Here is an 18,744-nt window from a genome sequence, read left to right as displayed (position 1 = left end):
AGGCTCATCATCCTCAGTGAACTAACTAAATAGCTTAGAGAAAAGGAAGTCTCAGCCAGAGACTGTGTGTGTGTGTGTGTGTGTGTGTTAGGACGGGAGAGTGTGTACAAGACAGCTAGGCCATTAAACGCATTCCCTGAGCCGAAGCCTGTACTCGCTTATTCTGGCCTGGCAACAATTCGCTGTCATATTAGTGGGTTTGGGTTGTACACAATGTAACTAAACTACAATGACAAATGGGTCAAACTAGGGTAAAACTATGCTTGAAACACTAACACGATTAAAAGAGGAATACTCTTCCTCTATCAACTTGCTTTAGCCATGGTGCTACTGCAGCTATTCTGTGTGCAATAGAAAACACAGTTGGAACTCTTCATAGACAGAAACTGGTTTTAAAAGCTACGATTTCGGGTAAATCGCCTGACCTCTTGGCAGCTACAGAGAGGTTTCTCAGAGTTTGCTTTATGGCCCATGGTTGGTTACCGTCAGGACTGATGAGTAATCCTCTCCTCCACCACGTCAGCAGCCCGGCTGTGAATTGTCCCTGCTCCCAACCTGCACCACTTCAAACAGCGCGGACAACCAGCCGCAGCAATTATATTTAGAGTCTACTGTGCCAATGCCATGACATAGGCCGTTTAAAATGGCACCCTATTCACTATGTGGGGAATAAGGTGCCATTTGGGACACATACACTGTCTGAATGCAGTGATGTATGAGCCAGAGGGAGAATAAATACCCACCGACAACAGATTAGACTGAACTGGAGAATAACACTGGCAGCCACTCACTGATGACCACTTTCCCTGCTTATAGATAGAGGGACCCCTCTGTCTGTCATCATATGAGGACCAGGCTAGTGCATTGGTGAACAACTTGTCCTGACGAAGACCCAGTTTTGAGTCAAAATGCTGTCTTATTACACATTTTGGGAGCATTATACCAGTGTGAGGATTTACTTTTTGTTCTATCGTGCACTACCAAACTTGCAGGGGCGTTAGCTACAACCCTATGCAGGGGGAGTTATACACCCCTATATATTTTAAATGTGTCGATTTCACAAGTCCTGCTAATTATGTGACTGGTGTGTGTTCAAGGATCACATGATCCAAAGTGAGTCGGTGTTGTGAATAGTGTGTGTTGCTCACACCCACCTCGAGCATCATTGGTCCAAGAGCGTCTTTGTCAATAACACTTTGGCCTGTTGACGAGACGTGTGCTTTCTGTACCTCCTCTGCATTGGCAGTAGTTGTTTTCTCTGCAGGGTTGGAGAGAGTGAGGGGGGAGAGGGAGCGAGGCGAGGGAGGAGAGGGAGGAGGGAGAGGGAGGGGGGGGAGCGAGGAGGATGAGAGCGAGGAGGAGGAGGAGAGGGAGGGGGGAGAGCGAGGAGGATGAGAGCGAGGAGGAGGAGAGGGAGGAGAGCGAGGAGGAGGAGAGGGAGGAGAGCGAGGAGGAGGAGAGCGAGGAGGAGGAGAGCGAGGAGGAGGAGAGGGAGGAGGAGGAGAGGGAGGAGGAGGAGAGGGAGGAGGAGGAGAGGGGAGGAGGAGAGCGAGGTTGTTAGACATGTTTCACAAGTTTACATGTAATCATGTCAGCCCCAGCACAGCCATTGCAAAGGGAGTGTTGTGTTGAAAGAAAAACACGACTACTTAAATATATCATAGTCTAAACAAAACTCCTGAGATGGGAGGATCAAAAAGACAATGTGACTAATTTGTCATTCAAACTAACAGAATCCTGTCAACAGAAACAAATTAAAATGTATATTTTAAATAAGGCCAATTAAATGTAGTGGTTTGTGTGGGTGCTGATTAATTTCTAGGATGCACTCATTTTACCAACCCTGAGAATGACCTACAACAGGTTGTTGTGTTAATATTATTTTGTCTGGGACAACTGATAATCATTAGCAACATCATTTCCCATTAAAAACAGTCTCCCACAGTCTATACCTAGCCAAGTGCAAACAGTAAACCACTATACTGTTGATGTACTTGGGAATGTGTGTGTTGACTTAAATACCAGTGTGCATCATTGAGTGATTGGATATTGTATTAATGCCTCAATAGGCCCGTCCGTCCCTTCCAGTCATCCTCCCCCCGGAGCTCCTCTTCCCCCCCATATACTTCTCCCTTTCTCTCCCTCATACTGTGGTGTCATTGGTTGGTGCCACTAGAGTCAAGCTGTCCGCTGTCTGTCCCGTCTGCCTCAATAGGGTACATAGCTGACATTCCTGTCCACCAACTACCACAACATTAACTGTAGCAAAAATATTAGAATCCTTGATTAATTCTCAGCTAAGATCTTTTTGAACTAAGAGTCGGTATTCTAAACGCAGGGGTGGAAGTAACAAATTACAACTACTCACATTCCTGTAATTGAGTAGCTTTTCTGTGTACTTGTACTTCGAGTATTTTTCAAAGGCTGTACTTTTACTTAAGTACATTTTCAAAACCATCCATTACAGAGTACAATCTAGAAAAGGATACACATCATGGCAAGCATGAAGTTCGCACCTTTTGTAGCAGCTAGAACTGTTCACTTGTTCGTCAGTGACAAGTAACATGACCAGATGGACCAATACAATTCAATTTCACGCATCGCGCAAAAACAGCCCAATCACAGCTGTGTATGCAAACCAAATGATCGGTCGTAGGATTTTCTAACAGTGTAATTTTTTTTTTTTTTTAAAGCTACGTGCCATGAAAAAAAAAGGTTTCCTAATCAACTTGAAAAATAAATGGAGCCTAACGAGATTGAGCAGGTTCAGGAGACGACACAGAAACCGAGCCAGTGACCGGGTCTTCTGAAGACCATGAGGAAGGAAATCCCTGACCGCATCTCAAAGAACACTTCAGCTTCAAGCAGAGAAACAAGGTGTAATTATGGAATGTAAGCTCTGCTTACCAAAGATGGTGGAGGTGCCTGCCTACAAAAACTCTGTCAAACTTGAGGAAACATGTAATGGTACGAAAAGTTATAAATATATTTTAATCGCCATGAATGGCGTTTGTTGTGTAGGCTGTGTAGCTAACAAAGTGTTGCTACTAGCCAGTTGCATTCAATCTGTAGCATAATGCTAACGTTAACTAGCTCATCCTGTTGCTAGCTAGTTAGAAGCTAACCCTGACCAACATCTTTACACAGCTCAAGGAACTATAAACTGTAGCGCGGGCTACTACCGCATTGACATTATGGTAGCTAGTAAACTCTACAAAAAAAGAAACGTCCCTTTATCAGGACCCTGTCTTTCAAAGATCATTCGTAAAAGTCCAAATCCAAATAACTTCACAGATCTTCATTGTTAAGGGTTTAAACAGTTTCCCATGCTTGTTCAATGAACCATAAACAATTAATGAACATGCGGAACGGTCATTAAGACACTAACAGCTTACAGACGGTAGGCAATGAAGGTCACAGTTATGAAAACTTAGGACACTAGAGAGGCCTTTCTACTGACTCTGAAAAACACCAAAAGAAAGATGCCCACGGTCCCTGCTCATCTGCGTGAATGTGCTTTAGGCATGCTGCACGGAGGCATGAGGACTGCAGATGTGGCCAGGGCAATAAATTGCAGTGTCCATACTGTGAGATTCCCAAAAGAGCACTACTGGGAGACAGGATGGACAGCTGATCATCCTCGCAGTGGCAGACCACGTGTAACACCTGCACAGGATCGGTACACCCGAACATCACACCTGCGGGACAGGTACAGGACGGCAACAACAACTACCCGAGTTACACAAGGAACGCACCATCCCTCAATCAGTGCTCAGACTGTCCGCAATAGGCTGAGAGAGGCTGGACTGAGGGCTTGTAGGCTTGTTCTAAGGCAGGTCCTCACCAGACATCACCGGCAACAACGTCACCTATGGGCACAAACCCACCATCGCTGGACCAGACAGGACTGTCAAAAAGTGCTCTTCACTGACAAGTCACGGTTTTGTCTCACCAGGGGTGATGGTCAGATTTGCGTTTATCGTCAAAGGAATGAACGAGGCTGTACTCTGGAGCGGGATCAATTTGGAGGTGGAGGGTCCGTCATGGTCTGAGGCGGTGTGTCACAGCATCATCGGACTGAGCTTGTTGTCATTGCAGGCACTCTCAACGCTGTGCATTACAGGGAAGACATCCTCCTCCCTCATGTGGTACCCTTCCTGCAGGCTCATCCTGACATGACCTTCCAGCATGACAATGCCACCGGCCATACTGCTCGTTCTGTGCATGATTTCCTGCAAGACAGGAATGTCAATGTTCTGCCATGGCAAGCGAAGAGCCCAGATCTCAATCCCATTGAACACGTCTGGGACCTGTTGGATCGGAGGGTGAAGGCTAGGGCCATTCCCCCAAGAAATGTCCGGGAATTTGCAGGTGCCTTGGTGGAAGAGTGGGGTAACATCTCACAGCATGAACAAATCTGGTGCAGTTCATGAGGAGGAGATGCATTGCAGTACTTAATGCAGCTGGTGGCCACACCAGATACTGACTGTTACTGTTGATTTTGTCCCCCCCCCCCCCCCTTTGTTCAGGGACACATTATTCCATTTCTGTTAGTCACGTCTGGGGAACTTGTTCAGTTTGTCTCAGTTGTTGAAACTTACGTTCATACAAATATTTACACGTTAAGTTTGCTGAAAATAAAACGCAGTTGACAGTGAGAGGACGTTTCTTTTTTTGCTGAGTTTAGCTTGCCATCCCAATAATGTAAGTTGTTGGGGATAGCTAAAAGTGAAATTAATGCACTTGTGAAGATAAAATAAATACTTTTGAGACCTGGGATTTTTAGGTATGTGCATTATCTTTTTTTTGCTTCTTATTATCTAGCTATATCTGGTTGGATCACTGAGTTTCGAATAATAGCCAAAAATCCTGATTGGTAAAACTATAGTTCTTATAACTGGGGAAAAGAACGAACAATATTCCCCAACATCCGTATGTATTTGGACAGTGACATTATTCAAAACATAATATAATTTCTAAATGGTTCATTTGATATGAATAAATGACACCTTATAGCTGACAGTCTGCACTTTAACCCCATTGTCATTGTATATATTAAAATCAAATGTGCTGGACTACAGAGCCAAATCAAAAATGTTGTCATTGCCCAAATAATTAGAGTGCACTTTATGTACTGGTTTAAGTTCATTTGTATAAAACCGAAACTGGTCAGGCTATATACATTTTGTCCAGAGGAAACATCCATTAAAGATGACAAACTACAATATGCTCACCTCTGCAACCACAAACAAACAAACCAAGGAACTATGAAACACCTCTTCAACTTGATGTCTGAAATGATGGCAGTGGGAGGAGCCAGGTGCGTCTCACAGCAACTGTTGACAAGCTTGTCATTCATTTGATCTGTGAGGGCCAACAGCCACTCTGTGGTCCAACAACCAGTTTTTAAAGAGTTGGTAACAGCCCTGCATCCTCAAAGCAAATAGTGATGGCTACAAAAGGTTGTCCAGGTTGTCTTTTGCCAAATGCCATGTGGAATAAAACGGGGCGGTCAACCTTAGCTGCCGAAGTTGTCGAGAATGAACGCAAACTGCAGTTGATCCGTCCAAATCAAACATGTTGGAACTCAACTTAACTGGCTGTGGAGAGGATCACACGTATCATACAAGAGAAAGAGGAGGATGCCATAAGAAATGTGTGTGAAGATTTAAAAGTGAAAATGTGAGTAGCAATTCTTTGAATCAATGTAATGTTGTCCTATTACAGTAATATTTATTGTCCATGAAATGTTAGAATTCTAAGAGGTATTACATTTACCTTATCTTTCAAGCTGAGCCCGGCAGAAATGTTCTTGAATGAGTACTGCAAAGCGATGAAGCCTTTGGTCTGAGTTTTGAACATTCTACAGTCTGAGACCAACACACATATGGGGTGGCTGCTGGCAGTGATCTTCTTACTAAAAACAAACTTCAAATGCTGGAAGCATCCTGCCAAATGTGCCTACACTTATCAGAGCCATTCAGAACGGTCTCCAAAAGCACTTTGGCGAAATGATGGAGGAGCCACAGCTTATTGCTGCTGCAATCCTTCTGCCAAAGTTCAAGATGTCTTGGACTGACAAAGCTGATGTCATCACAGCCGGTATGATTTCTTTACTCAAAGGTTAACGTCATTGTCCATTTGAAGATGATGATATCTTTTGGTCTTTGAGTCTTTTCTTTAATTGCGTATGTTTCTTTTTTTTCATTATCTAAGTTTCATTACAGGTGCTGGACAATAACCTTTGCATATAACTATGTTTTGGTACAGCCAGACATGGACTCACCTCAACATTAGAGAATTTGTTAGGTCTGAATGTATTTGAACAACTCCAATCTCAGTATCTGAGAATAACAAGTGTGGAAGTCTGTGTTAGAGCTATTGCAATGCCAATAACATGATTGGCATGATCAGAGTTTCCTGAAACATTGAATGTTGTGTTGTTTCCAATGTACAGGTTTGGCGTACCTGAAGAATCATCTTGACACAATCACACAGGACGAGACTGAGCATCCAAGGCAGCATTAATCTGATGAAGAGGATTTCTTCTCATCGCTGACAACCAAATGGTCAGAATGTACAGGGGAGCTGGATGGGTATCTTGCTAGTCCATCGGACAAAATGGATTTACTTCATTTTTTCCGTACATACAGAAGTTGTCCCTAAAACTCAACACATACCTGCCTGCATCTGCCGCCTGTGAGCGTCTTTTTAGCTGTGCTGGACTGCAAAGCGAGCCAGGATAGACTCAATTAACCTCTCTTGGGTAGGGGGCAGTATTTTCACGGCCGGATGAAAAATGTACCCAAATTAAATGGCCTACTACTCTGGCCCAGAAACTATAATATGCATATTATTAGTAGATTTGGATAGAAAACACTGACGTTTCTAAAACTGTATAACAGAACTCATATGGCAGGCAAAAACCTGAGAAAACTCCAACCAGGAAGTGGGAAGTCTGATGCTTGTAGTCTTTTCAAGTCATTGCCTATCTAAACACACAGTGACTTAGGGTTCATTTTGCACTTCCTAAGGCTTTCACTAGAAGTCAACAGTCTTTAGAACCTAGTTTCAGGCTTTTGCAGTGAACAGAGAGCGAACAAGAAGGCCGGGAAGTTGGTGACTCAGAAAATGACATGAGATAATTGGCACGCGTTCACGTGATGAGGTAGCTGTGTTCCATAATGTTTTTCAAGACATTGGAATCGTCCGGTTGGAATATTATTGAAGTTTTAAGTTAAAAAGGCCCTAAAGATTGATGCTATACAACGTTTGACATGTTTCAACAAACATAAATATAACTTTTTTTCTAACTTTTCGTCATGACATTTTGGGCACGCTTCCTACATTTGGAGTAGCTTACTGAACGCGCAAACAACAAGGAGGTATTTGGACATAAATTATGGACTTTATCGAACAAAACAACATTTATTGTGGACCTGGGATTCCTGGAAGTGCCTTCTGATGAAGATCATCAAAGGTAAGTGAATATTTATAATGCCATTTATGATTTTAGATGACTCCAAAATGGCGGGTATCTGTATTGCCTGGTGTATGTTTCTGAGCGCCGAACTCAGATTATTGCAAAGTGTGCTTTCCCCGTGAAGCTTTTTAAAAATCTGTCACAGCGGTTGCATAAAGGAGATGTTTATCTATAATTCTTTGGATAACAGTTTAATATTTTATCAACGTTTATGAGTATTTTTGTAAATTGTTGTGCTGGTTCACCGGCAGTATTGGAGGCCAAATATTTTCTGAACATCACGCGCCAATGTAAAATGCTGTTTTTGGATATAAATATGAACTTTATCGAACAAAACATACATGTATTGGCTAACATTTAGTCCTAGGAGTGTCATCTGATGAAGATCGTCAAAGGTTAGTGCTTAATTTTAGCTGGATTTCTGGTATTTGTGACCCCTCTCCTGCTTGGAAAATGGCTGTGTGGTTTTTCTTGTGTTGTACCTGTCCTAACATAATCTAACTTTATGCTTTTGCCGTAAAGCCTTTTTGAAAATCGGACAATGTGGTTACAATAAGGAGAAGTGTATCTTTAAAATGGTGTTAAATATTCGTATGTTTGAGAACTTTGAATTATGACATTCTGTTTTGAATTTGGCGCTCTGATTTTTCACTGGCTGTTGAATAGTGTGAACCATGGGTGGGACGGTAGCGTCCCACCTGCCCAAGAGGGTAACTTTTTTTAAATGTATTTTTTTTTTAAAATCTGCTCCTACTGAAACAATGGCAAATTCAGAGTGATGTGAAATGAGGTGTGTTTTGGTTGGTAGTTCCACCAAAAATATGCCTTTTGAACATTTGTATACGTGAAGTTAATATTTAATATTAAAATCAGCTGTGCTGGATCTTATCTTGTTGGTTCTTTTCTGGTGTTTTATGGAAGCATTACATGTAAACAATATTGCATTTACAGTAGTATATAGAAAATTACTTTTTAATATTCATTTGTGAAGCTTGCATTCAATTGCCACGCCCTTTTCACATGAACTTCAGTTCTTGTACAAGGAGAATAAAAATAACCATCAAAATTGAAATAGCTAATTATTTTAGAAATTAGTAACTTTTACTCTGAGTACTTTTTAATGTGCTACTTTTTACTTTAGTAGTTGTTTTTTTAAACCAGTACTTTTACTTTATTACAATTTCATTAAAGTAAAAGTACTTATATTTGAGTAGGATTTTACAGTACTCTTTCCACCCCTGTCTAAATGTAGTCGTCAGGTTTCAGACCAGGTTATAGCACAAGCACCATCTGATGCATCCATGTTTTTAAACATGGTTAATAGGAAATTGTGCTGGCCTTTTCATTGGCCTGTCTAAGGAATTCGATACTGTTGATCACTTATTGCTTATTCAGAAGCTTTACATGAACAGTATTGGTTTATCTGCAAACAAAAAAACATTTAAGCTGCACTTGTATGCCGTTGACACTTGTGTATGCTTTTCACCCCACAGTCAACCAGGTTCTTTGAGCTGAAGTCTCCATTCATTGCTTTACAGAAAGTCTTTGTTGAACTGAAATTGGTGCAGATAAAACCAAGTATATGTTGTTTTCCAGAACACTTAAAAATGTATCTGATGATTTAGGCATATGTATTTTGGATGGTGCCCAAATTGATCGTGTCTCAGCTTATAAATATTTGCACATACATACATACATACATACATACATGAAAAGCGATCTTTTAAAAAGCATATTGAAGAGAATTAGGTTGTGCATAAAAATGGCCTTATTCTGTAGAAATAGGTCATGCCCCTTGTTAAATAGCAGAAAGCAGGGGTACTCGCAATGCCGCCAGGGGTACGCCAGATAAAAATGTGATTCACACACACACACACACACACACACACACAGCTCAAAAAAATAAAGGGAACACTAAAATAACACATCCTAGATCTGAATGAATGAAATAATCTTATTAAATACTTTTTTCTTTACATAGTTGAATGTGCTGACAACAAAATCACACAAGAATAATCAATGGAAATCCAATTTATCAACCCATGGAGGTCTGGATTTGGAGTCACACTCAAAATTTAAGTGGAAAACCACACTACAGGCTGATCCAACTTTGATGTAATGTCCTTAAAACAAGTCAAAATAAGGCTCAGTAGTGTGTGTGGCCTCCACGTGCCTGTATGACCTCCCTACAATGCCTGGGCATGCTCCTGATGAGGTGGCGGATGGTCTCCTGAGGGATCTCCTCCCAGACCTGGACTAAAGCATCCGCCAACTCCTAGACAGTCTGTGGTGCAACGTGGCGTTGGTGGATGGAGCGAGACATGATGTCCCAGATGTGCTCAATTGGATTCAGGTCTGGGGAACGGGCGGGCCAGTCCATAGCATCAATGCCTTCCTCTTGCAGGAACTGCTGACACACTCCAGCCACATGAGGTCTAGCATTGTCTTGCATTAGGAGGAACCCAGGGCCAACCGCACCAGCATATGATCTCACAAGGGGTCTGAGGATCTCATCTCGGTACCTAATGGCAGTCAGGCTATCTCTGGCGAGCACATGGAGGGCTGTGCGGCCCCCCAAAGAAATGCCACCCCACACCATGACTGACCCACCGCCAAACCGGTCATGCTGGAGGATGTTGCAGGCAGCAGAACGTTCTCCACGGCATCTCCAGACTCTGTCACGTCTGTCACGTGCTCAGTGCGAACCTGCTTTCATCTGTGAAGAGCACAGGGCGCCAGTGGCAAATTTGCCAATCTTGGTGTTCTCTGGCAAATGCCAAACGTCCTGCACGGTGTTGGGCTGTAAGCACAACCCCCACCTGTGGACGTCGAGCCCTCATACCACCCTCATGTAGTCTGCTCAAACGGTCAGAAAGAGACATGCACATTTGTGGCCTGCTGGAGGTCATTTTGCAGGGCTCTGCCAGTGCTCCTCCTGCTCCTCCTTGCACAAAGGCGGAGGTAGCGGTCCTGCTGCTGGGTTGTTGCCCTCCTACGGCCTCCTCCACGTCTCCTGATGTACTGGCCTGTCTCCTGGTAGCGCCTCCATGCTCTGGACACTACGCTGACAGACACAGCAAACCTTCTTGCCACAGCTCGCATTGATGTGCCATCCTGGATGAGCTGCACTACCTGAGCCACTTGTGTGGGTTGTAGACTCCGTCTCATGCTACCACTAGAGTGAAAGCACCGCCAGCATTCAAAAGTGACCAAAACATCAGCCAGGAAGCATAGGAACTGAGAAGTGGTCTGTGGTCCCCACCTGCAGAACCACTCCTTTATTGGGGGTGTCTTGCTAATTGCCTATAATTTCCACCTGTTGTCTATTCCATTTGCACAACAGCATGTGAAATGTATTGTCAATCAGTGTTGCTTCCTAAGTGGACAGTTTGATTTCACAGAAGTGTGATTGACTTGGAGTTACATTGTTTTTTAAGTGTTACCTTTATTTTTTTGAGCAAGATAGATATATATATGTATATCTATCTACTCTCACACACGTGTGTGTGTGTGTGTGTGTGTGTGTGTGTGTGTGTATATATAAAAAAAATCTTAACATTTTCAAACTGTACATTTATATTTTCCAACGGGGCTATACATTTGGGTGAGGTCCCCCCCTCGCCTGAGTCGCCTCGTTTCACTGCCAAAAAAAACATCTAGTGTTCAGTGAAATAACAACAATGTCAAATACAGGTAGCCTTGTCAAATAATTAACATCCAATCACATTAACCGTTATGCTCTCGCGGGAAACCTTCACTCGTTACGCAGACATTTGGAAACGAAACATGACAATATGATAAATAAGCCATGGAAGTTTGAGCGAGAATAAAGACTACTTTAGTAAGACATGTATAAAAGCAACAGATACCATTATGGGGGGGGGGGCAATTAAGGAAGACATCCTCTTCTGCAAACCACTGGAAACCAGGACAACATGAGGATATTTTTAAAAGTACTGGACAGCTTTGTGACATCAAATGGGCTTGTGGTCAAGAGGTATTGATAGCTGTACTGATGGTGCAAAAGCCATGACAGGGAGACATAGTGGAGTGGTAACGCGCGTGCAAGCAGTTGTGTACCGAAGTGGCGTCGGGAACTGCAGCATCCACCGAGAGGCTCTTGCTGCCAAGGGAATGCCTGACAGCTTGAAAGACGTTTTGGACACTACAGTGAAAATGGTTAACTTTGTTAAAGCAAGGCCCCTGAACTCGTGTATTTTCTGCATTATAACGATATGGGCAGTGACCATGTAATGCTTTTACAACATACAGAAGTGCGCTGGTTATCAACGGTCAAAGTATTGATACGCTTTTTATAAATTAAGAGACGAGCTTAAAGTTTTTACTGACCATAATTTTCACTTGTCTGACCGCTTGCATGATGAGTTTCTCACACGACTGGCCTATCTGGGTGATGTTTTTTCCTCTCCTGAATGATCTGAATCTAGGATTACCGGGAATCTCCGCAACTATATTCAATGTGCGGGACAAAATTGAGGCGATGATTAAGAAGTTGGAGCTCTTTTCTGTCAGCATTAACAAGGACAACACACAGCTCTTTCCATCATTGTATGCTTTTTTGTGTGCAAATGAACTCAAGCTTACTGACAATGTCAAATGTGATATAGCGAAGCACCTGAGTGAGCTGGGTGCGAAATTACGCAGGTACTTTCCCGAAACGGACAACGCAATCAACTGGATTTGTTATCCCTTTCATGCCCTGCCTCCAGTCCACGATATCTGAACAAGAGAGCCTCATCGAAATTGCAACAAGCGGGTCTGTAATTTAAAAATCAGAAGCCACGGACAGATTTCTGGATTGGGCTGCATGCAGTTTCTTGGCAAATCGCACTGTTAAGACACTTACGCCCTGTGCAACCACGTACTTATGTGAGACTGGATTCTCGGCTCTCACTAGCATGAAACTAAATACAGGCACAGACTGTGTGGAAAATGAAAAGACAGACTCTCCAATACAACCCAACATTGCAGAGTTATGTGCATCCTTTCAAGCACACCCTTCTCATTAACCTGTGGTGAGTTATTCACAATTTGATGACCAAATAAGGTTTTATATGTTAATTGGCTTAATAAAGAACAAAATGATTTACTATTAGTGCCTGTGTCCTTTAAGAACTCTGTCACTTCCCACGAACCAGGTTGTGACAAACTCACTCATTCTTATGTTTAATAAATGTATTGTATAGTGCGTTTGTGGCAGGCTTACAATGATGGCAAAAAAACAACCTTTGAGAGTGCTGACCCAGGTACGCAGCTGGAGGTTGAATGTTTGAAGGGGTACGGGACTATAAAAAGTTTGGGAACCACTGACCTATATGAATGCAGTTGCCAATACATGAAAGCCTATAGATGCAGTCTATCATAGCGCACTACGCTTTATTAAAGTGGAACTGACAGCCCTAACTACTTTGCAGATATGAAAGTCAAAATCAAATTCCCAGTTCATGCGACAAAACTAACTTTATAACAGGTTTTAAAAATAGGTTCTACTTGACTCAAGATTCCATGATGGCAGAATAGATGGATGCAGTTCAATGCACGATTAATACAATTTTCCAATACATTTCTTGGTAGGCCAAAAAAATATTACTATCAGGTTGTAAATCACAGCTGGCCTGGTACATTGTTTGCTGTCGCCACCCAGTCGGGATGCACTGTTGATTTCAATGACAAAAATGGACGAATGTAACTAAGGCCGAGATTGATTTTATTGACAAACTAGCAAGGGCAATAATCCCAAGTCAGTTATAACGTGGCTAATAAGCTAGCGTATCTATTTATCTAGTAAGCTAAAATCCCAGAGCCTAACATTAGCTAGCTCCTGGGAGGATGTCATGTCATTGAAGGCGTGGGTGAGTGACCGACTCTCTCCTAGCTAGCTATTCTAAACTTGATTGACTGTTCTTCAGTTAGCATCTCTTGCATTCATAAATTCACTCTGGATATCTACTCCGATTTCAGAGCACTCTCGTCTGAGTGTGCTAGAGCGCAAAATAACTGATTAATATAGGAATGCGCAAAACCCGCTGAATATGACTGGTGTCAGTAAACGTTGGCAAAAAAAGTCATTGCCAGTGTTGCCAGCATCACAGTTAGTCACTATCGCTCTAGGTAACATGTAGATACAGCCTAACCAACTCTGCTAGAGTGAGTAAAATGGTCAGAGTGAGGGGTTCTCATTTTCCCTGGGGCGGCAGGTAGCCTAGTGGTTAGAGCGTTGGGCCAGTAACCAAAAGGTTGCAAGATCAAATCCCCGAGCTGACAAGGTAAAAATCTGTCGTTCTGCCCCTGAACAAGGCCGTCATTGTAAATAAGAATTAGTTCTTAACGGACTTGCCCTAATTACATATTTTTTTAAATTATGTCTGCAAGTAGCAAGCTAGCCAACTTCAGGACAGTTAGCTTGGGTGCTCGACTGCCGTTATGAGGAACGCTCGGATCAACATTACTCATCGGCCAGAGCGTCCAGTGTGTGCTCTGCGAGAAAAATGCTCAGAATTTATGAACGACCCACTCTGACACACTGGAGGCAATATACAAACGCACCCTTAGTTGTCAATGAAACACAGTACCAGTTAAGTTGACACGCCTACTCATTCAAGGGTTTTCTTTATTTTTACATTGTAGAATAGTGAAGACATCAAAACTATGATATCATGTAGTAACCAAAAAAAATAAAAAAATAAAAGGGTTAAACAAATGAAAATATATTTTAGATTCTTCAAAGTAGCCACCCTTTGCCTTGACAGCTTTGCGCACTCTTGCCATTCTCTGAACCAGCTTCACCTGGAATACTTTTCCAACAGTCTTGAAGGGGTTCCACATATGCTGAGCACTTGTTGGCTGCTATTCCTTCACTCCGCGGTCCAACTCATCCCAAACCATCTCAATTGGGTTGAGGTCGGTGATTATGGAGTCCAGGTCATCTGATGCAGTACTCCATCACTCTCCTTCTTGGTAAAACTGCACTTGAAGAAACGTTCTTGAAATTTTCCGCATTGACTGACCTTCATGTCCTAAAGTAATGGACTGTCGTTGCTCTTTGCTCATGTGAGCCGTTCTTGCCATAATATGGACTTGGTCTTTTACCAAATAGGGCCATCTTCTGCATACCACCCTTAACTTGTCACAACACAACTGATTGGCTCAAATGCATTAAGGAAAGAAATTCCACAAATTAACTTAAGGCACACCTGTTAATTGAAATGCATTCAATTTAAGTCTTGCCATAGACATTCAGGCCGATTTAAGTCAAAACTTTAAGTAGGCCACTCAGGAACATTCAATGTCGTCTTGGTAAACAACTTGTGTATATTTGGCCTTGTGATTTAGGTTATTGTCCTGCTGAAAGGGGGATTTGTCTCCCAATGTCTGTTGGAAAGCAGACTGACCAGGTTTTCTATGATTTGTGTCTGTGCTTAGTTTTATTCAGTTTCTTTTTGCCCTAAAAAACTCCCTAGTCCTTGCCGATGACAAGCATACTCATAACATGATGCAGCCACCCCGCTTGAAAACATGGAATGGTACTCAGTGATGTGTTGTTGTGGATTTGCCCCAAACATAATGCTTTGTATTCAGGACAAAGTTTTTCTTGCAGTTCTAGTGCCTTATTGCAAACATGATCCATGTTTTGGAAGATTTGTATTCTGTATAGGCTTACTTCTTTTCACTGTCATTTAGGTTAGTATTGTGGAGTAATTACAATGATTGATCCATCGTCAGTTCTATCACAACCATAACTCTGTAACTGGTTTAAAGTCACCATTGACCTTTATCCATAGGTGCTCTTCTTTGTGAGGCATTGGGGTTGAATCTGTGTTTGAAATTCACTGCTCAACTGTGGGACCTTGCACATAATTGTTTGTGTGGGGGTACAGAGAGGACGTAGTACATTAAACCACTATTATTACAGCTAATATGCACATTTTTACTCCTGAACTTATATAGGCTTGCCATAACAAAGGGGTTTAATACTTAGACTCAAGACATTTTAGCTTTTCATTTTTAAAATTAGTAAAGAATGTCTAAAAAGATCATTCCATTTTGACATTAATAGGGTATTGTGTGACGTCTCAATTTAACCCATTTTAAATTAAAATCAATCCTTCTAGTGTATGTTTAAAAGTTATTTTGAAAGAATCCAATATTAAACGTTTCTTTTTCTGAGTTTTAAAAATTAAAACCTTTGCCAGCAGAATCAAGCGATTGTATATTATGTTGAATCTGTCCCATTCACTGTGTTGATGGTACTCATAAAAATGATGATAACTTCAGAATTAGCAGAGCCCACTTGTAGAGTATATTGTTCCAAAAAATATATTTGTCTTAATGAACAAAATCTAAAAATGGGTAGTTGATAAAATATTTTTTATGATGAATAAATGAACGTGAAATGTTTTATTTCAGAATCAAGATGCACTCCATATCTTAGAGCACACTATACGGAGGATAATGACACCAATATGTCTATCACGTACAGAACACAGTCTTGCAGGAGGCATGTATAAGTCTAAAAAGAGTCCTAAAAAATGGCCTTGTATCATGATTTTCACAAAAATGGTTTGTGAAACATATGTAATAAGCATTTCAAAACATCTTTCATCACAATTGAGATTGTGAGAATTGACAGAATAATCTGATACCAAAAATATATGTTACGCTGCCATGGAATCGCCCATACAGTAGAAGTCGGAAGTTTACATACACCTTAGCCAAATACATTTAAACTCAGTTCACAATTTCTGACATATAATCCTAGTAAAAATGTCCTGTCTTAGGTCAGTTAAGATCACCAATTTAATTTAAGAATGTGAAATGTCAGAATAAGAGGAGAGAGAATTATTTATTTCAGCTTTTATTTCTTTCATCACATTCCCAGTGGGTCAGAAGTTTACATACACTCAATTAGTATTTGGTAGCATTGCCTTTAAATTGTGGGTGAAACGTTTCAGGTAGCCTCCACAAGCTTCCCACAATAAGTTGGCTGAATTTTAGCCCATTCCTCCTGACAGAGCTGGTGTAACTGAGTCAGGTTTGTAGGCTGACAGAGCTGGTGTAACTGAGTCAGGTTTGTAGGCCTCCTTGCTCGCAAACGCTTTTTCAGTTCTGCCCACACATTTTCTATAGGATTGAGGTCAGGGCTTTGTGACGGCCACTCCAATACCTTGACTTTGTTGTCCTTAAGCCATTTTGCCACAACTTTGGAAGTATGCTTGGGGTCATTATCCATTTGGAAGACCCATTTGCCACCAAGCTTTAACTTCCTGACTGATGTCTTGAGATGTTGCTTCAATATGTTAACATAATTTTCCTCCTCATGATGAGGCCATCTATTTTGTGAAGTGCACCAGTCCCTCCTGCAGCAAAGCACCCCCACAACATGATGCTGCCACCCCCGTGCTTTAAGGTTGGGATGGTGTTCTTTGGCTTTTTTTTAACCTTTATTTAACTAGGCAAGTCAGTTAAGAACAAATTCTTATTTTCAATGATGGCCTAGGAACAGTGGGTTAACTCAGGGACAGAACGACAGATTTTTTTACCCTGTCAGCTCGGGGATTTGATCTTGCAACCTTTCGGTTACTAGTCCAACGCTCTAACCACTAGGCTACAAGCCTCCCCCTTTTTCCTCCAAACATAACGATGATCATTATGGCCAAACAGTTCCATTTTTGTTTCATCAGACCAGAGGACATTTCTCCAAAAAGTGCAATCTTTGTCCCCATGTGCAGTTGCAAACCGTAGTCTGGCTTTTTTATGGCGGTTTTGGAGCAGTGGCTTCTTCCTTGCTGAGCGGCCTTTCAGGTTATGTCGATATAGGACTCGTTTTACTGTGGATATAGTTACTTTTGTACCCGTTTCCTCCAGCATCTTCACCAGGTCCTTCACTGTTGTTCTGGGATTGATTTGCACTTTTTGCACCAAAGTAGGTTAATCTCTAGGAGACAGAACGCGTCTCCTTCCTGAGTGGTATGACGGCTGCGTGGTCCCATGGTGTTTGTACTTGCGTACTATTGTTTGTACAGATGAACGTGGTACCTTCAGACATTTGGAAATTGCTCCCAAGGATGAACCAGACTTGTAGAGGTCTACAATTTTAGCTGATTTCTTTTGATTTTCCCATGATGTCAAGCAAAGAGGCACTGAGTTTGAAGGTAGGTCTTGAAATAAATCCACATGTACACCTCCAATTGACTCAAATTATATCAATTAGCTATCAGAAGCTTCTAAAGCCATGACATCATTTTCTGGAATTTTCCAAGCTGTTTAAAAGGCACAGTCAACTTAGTGTATGTAAACTTCTGACCCACTGGAATTGTGATACAGTGAATTATAAGTGAAATAATCTGTCTGTAAACAATTGTTGGAAAAATGACTTGTGTCATGCACAAAGTAGATGTCCTAACCGACTTGCCAAAACTATAGTTTGTTAACAAGAAATTTGTGGAGTGGTTGAAAAACGAGTTAATGACTCCAACCTAAGTGTATGTAAACTTCCGACTTCAACTATATAATACAGTAGGCCGTCTCTCTCCCTCTCTCCTAGTTTCCTCTGAGTCTTACATCACATTGCTCATCATTATATAATCCAGTCAGTGAGTAACAGCCTGCTTTTCATTATCATCAAGAAGAGTGTCTCATCTGATCTTCCACTGTGTGTGCGCGCATCTGATCGGCTGTTGTCTGCCCTTCAAGCACAGACACACAACGCAGCTTGCAGCTGACTGACATACACACACAGTCCTGCTCGCTCACACACACGTGTGGTATTAAGTGTGGTATTTTGAAGAAAGCAAGAGATTGCTGTGACAGAGGAATGTGTGTGCTTACAATGGAGGGGAATTAACTCAATATTAGAAAAGGGTCAATGAAGTCAAATAAAGCCTTACCCTGCTCTTTTATTTGACGAATCTGCTTCACAGTTTCTTTCAAGATTGCACATTTGTCAGGCTTGACATTGAAGTTGTCAATGTCGTTGATGTTTGCAAAGATCAACTCCGCCAGTTCTTCAATGTATTTGTTTTCATGCTCCCGGTTTGGTTTTTCCGTGCTCCGCTTGGGGCTGTGGAGACAGAGACCGGAGGTAAGACAACCGACAACCCAGGGCACGTGAACAACACTGATTAGGAAAAATACCTTCACAGCAATACATGTGGTATCTGTTTATCAAAACTTAAGCAATATAGAAATCCTATTCATGTACTTAAGATTAATAGACGGCAAGAAAAAAAAAAACACGTCAT

At 41.8% G+C, this 18,744-nt stretch overlaps 1 protein-coding gene across 6 annotated transcripts in view; it reads right to left on the bottom strand.

Annotated features, from left to right (window-relative positions):
- LOC106599465 (nuclear receptor coactivator 2) overlaps positions 1 to 18,744 on the bottom strand; it is a 64,827-nt gene that overhangs the window by 29,888 nt on the left and 16,195 nt on the right. For all 6 annotated transcript variants that reach the window (XM_082973368.1, XM_082973371.1, XM_082973372.1 and 3 more), the window contains exons 3-4: positions 18,391 to 18,563; positions 1,155 to 1,258 (exon numbers count right to left, since the gene is read on the bottom strand). In XM_082973368.1, the coding sequence (XP_082829494.1) occupies positions 1,155 to 1,258; positions 18,391 to 18,563 (277 nt within the window). The remainder of the gene's footprint in view (positions 1 to 1,154; positions 1,259 to 18,390; positions 18,564 to 18,744) is intronic.

This window comes from Salmo salar, chromosome 03 (assembly GCF_965601325.2).
Source record: "Salmo salar chromosome 03, fSalSal1, whole genome shotgun sequence".
Lineage (NCBI taxonomy): Eukaryota > Metazoa > Chordata > Actinopteri > Salmoniformes > Salmonidae > Salmo > Salmo salar.
This window is presented reverse-complemented; position numbering and strand designations above follow the sequence as displayed.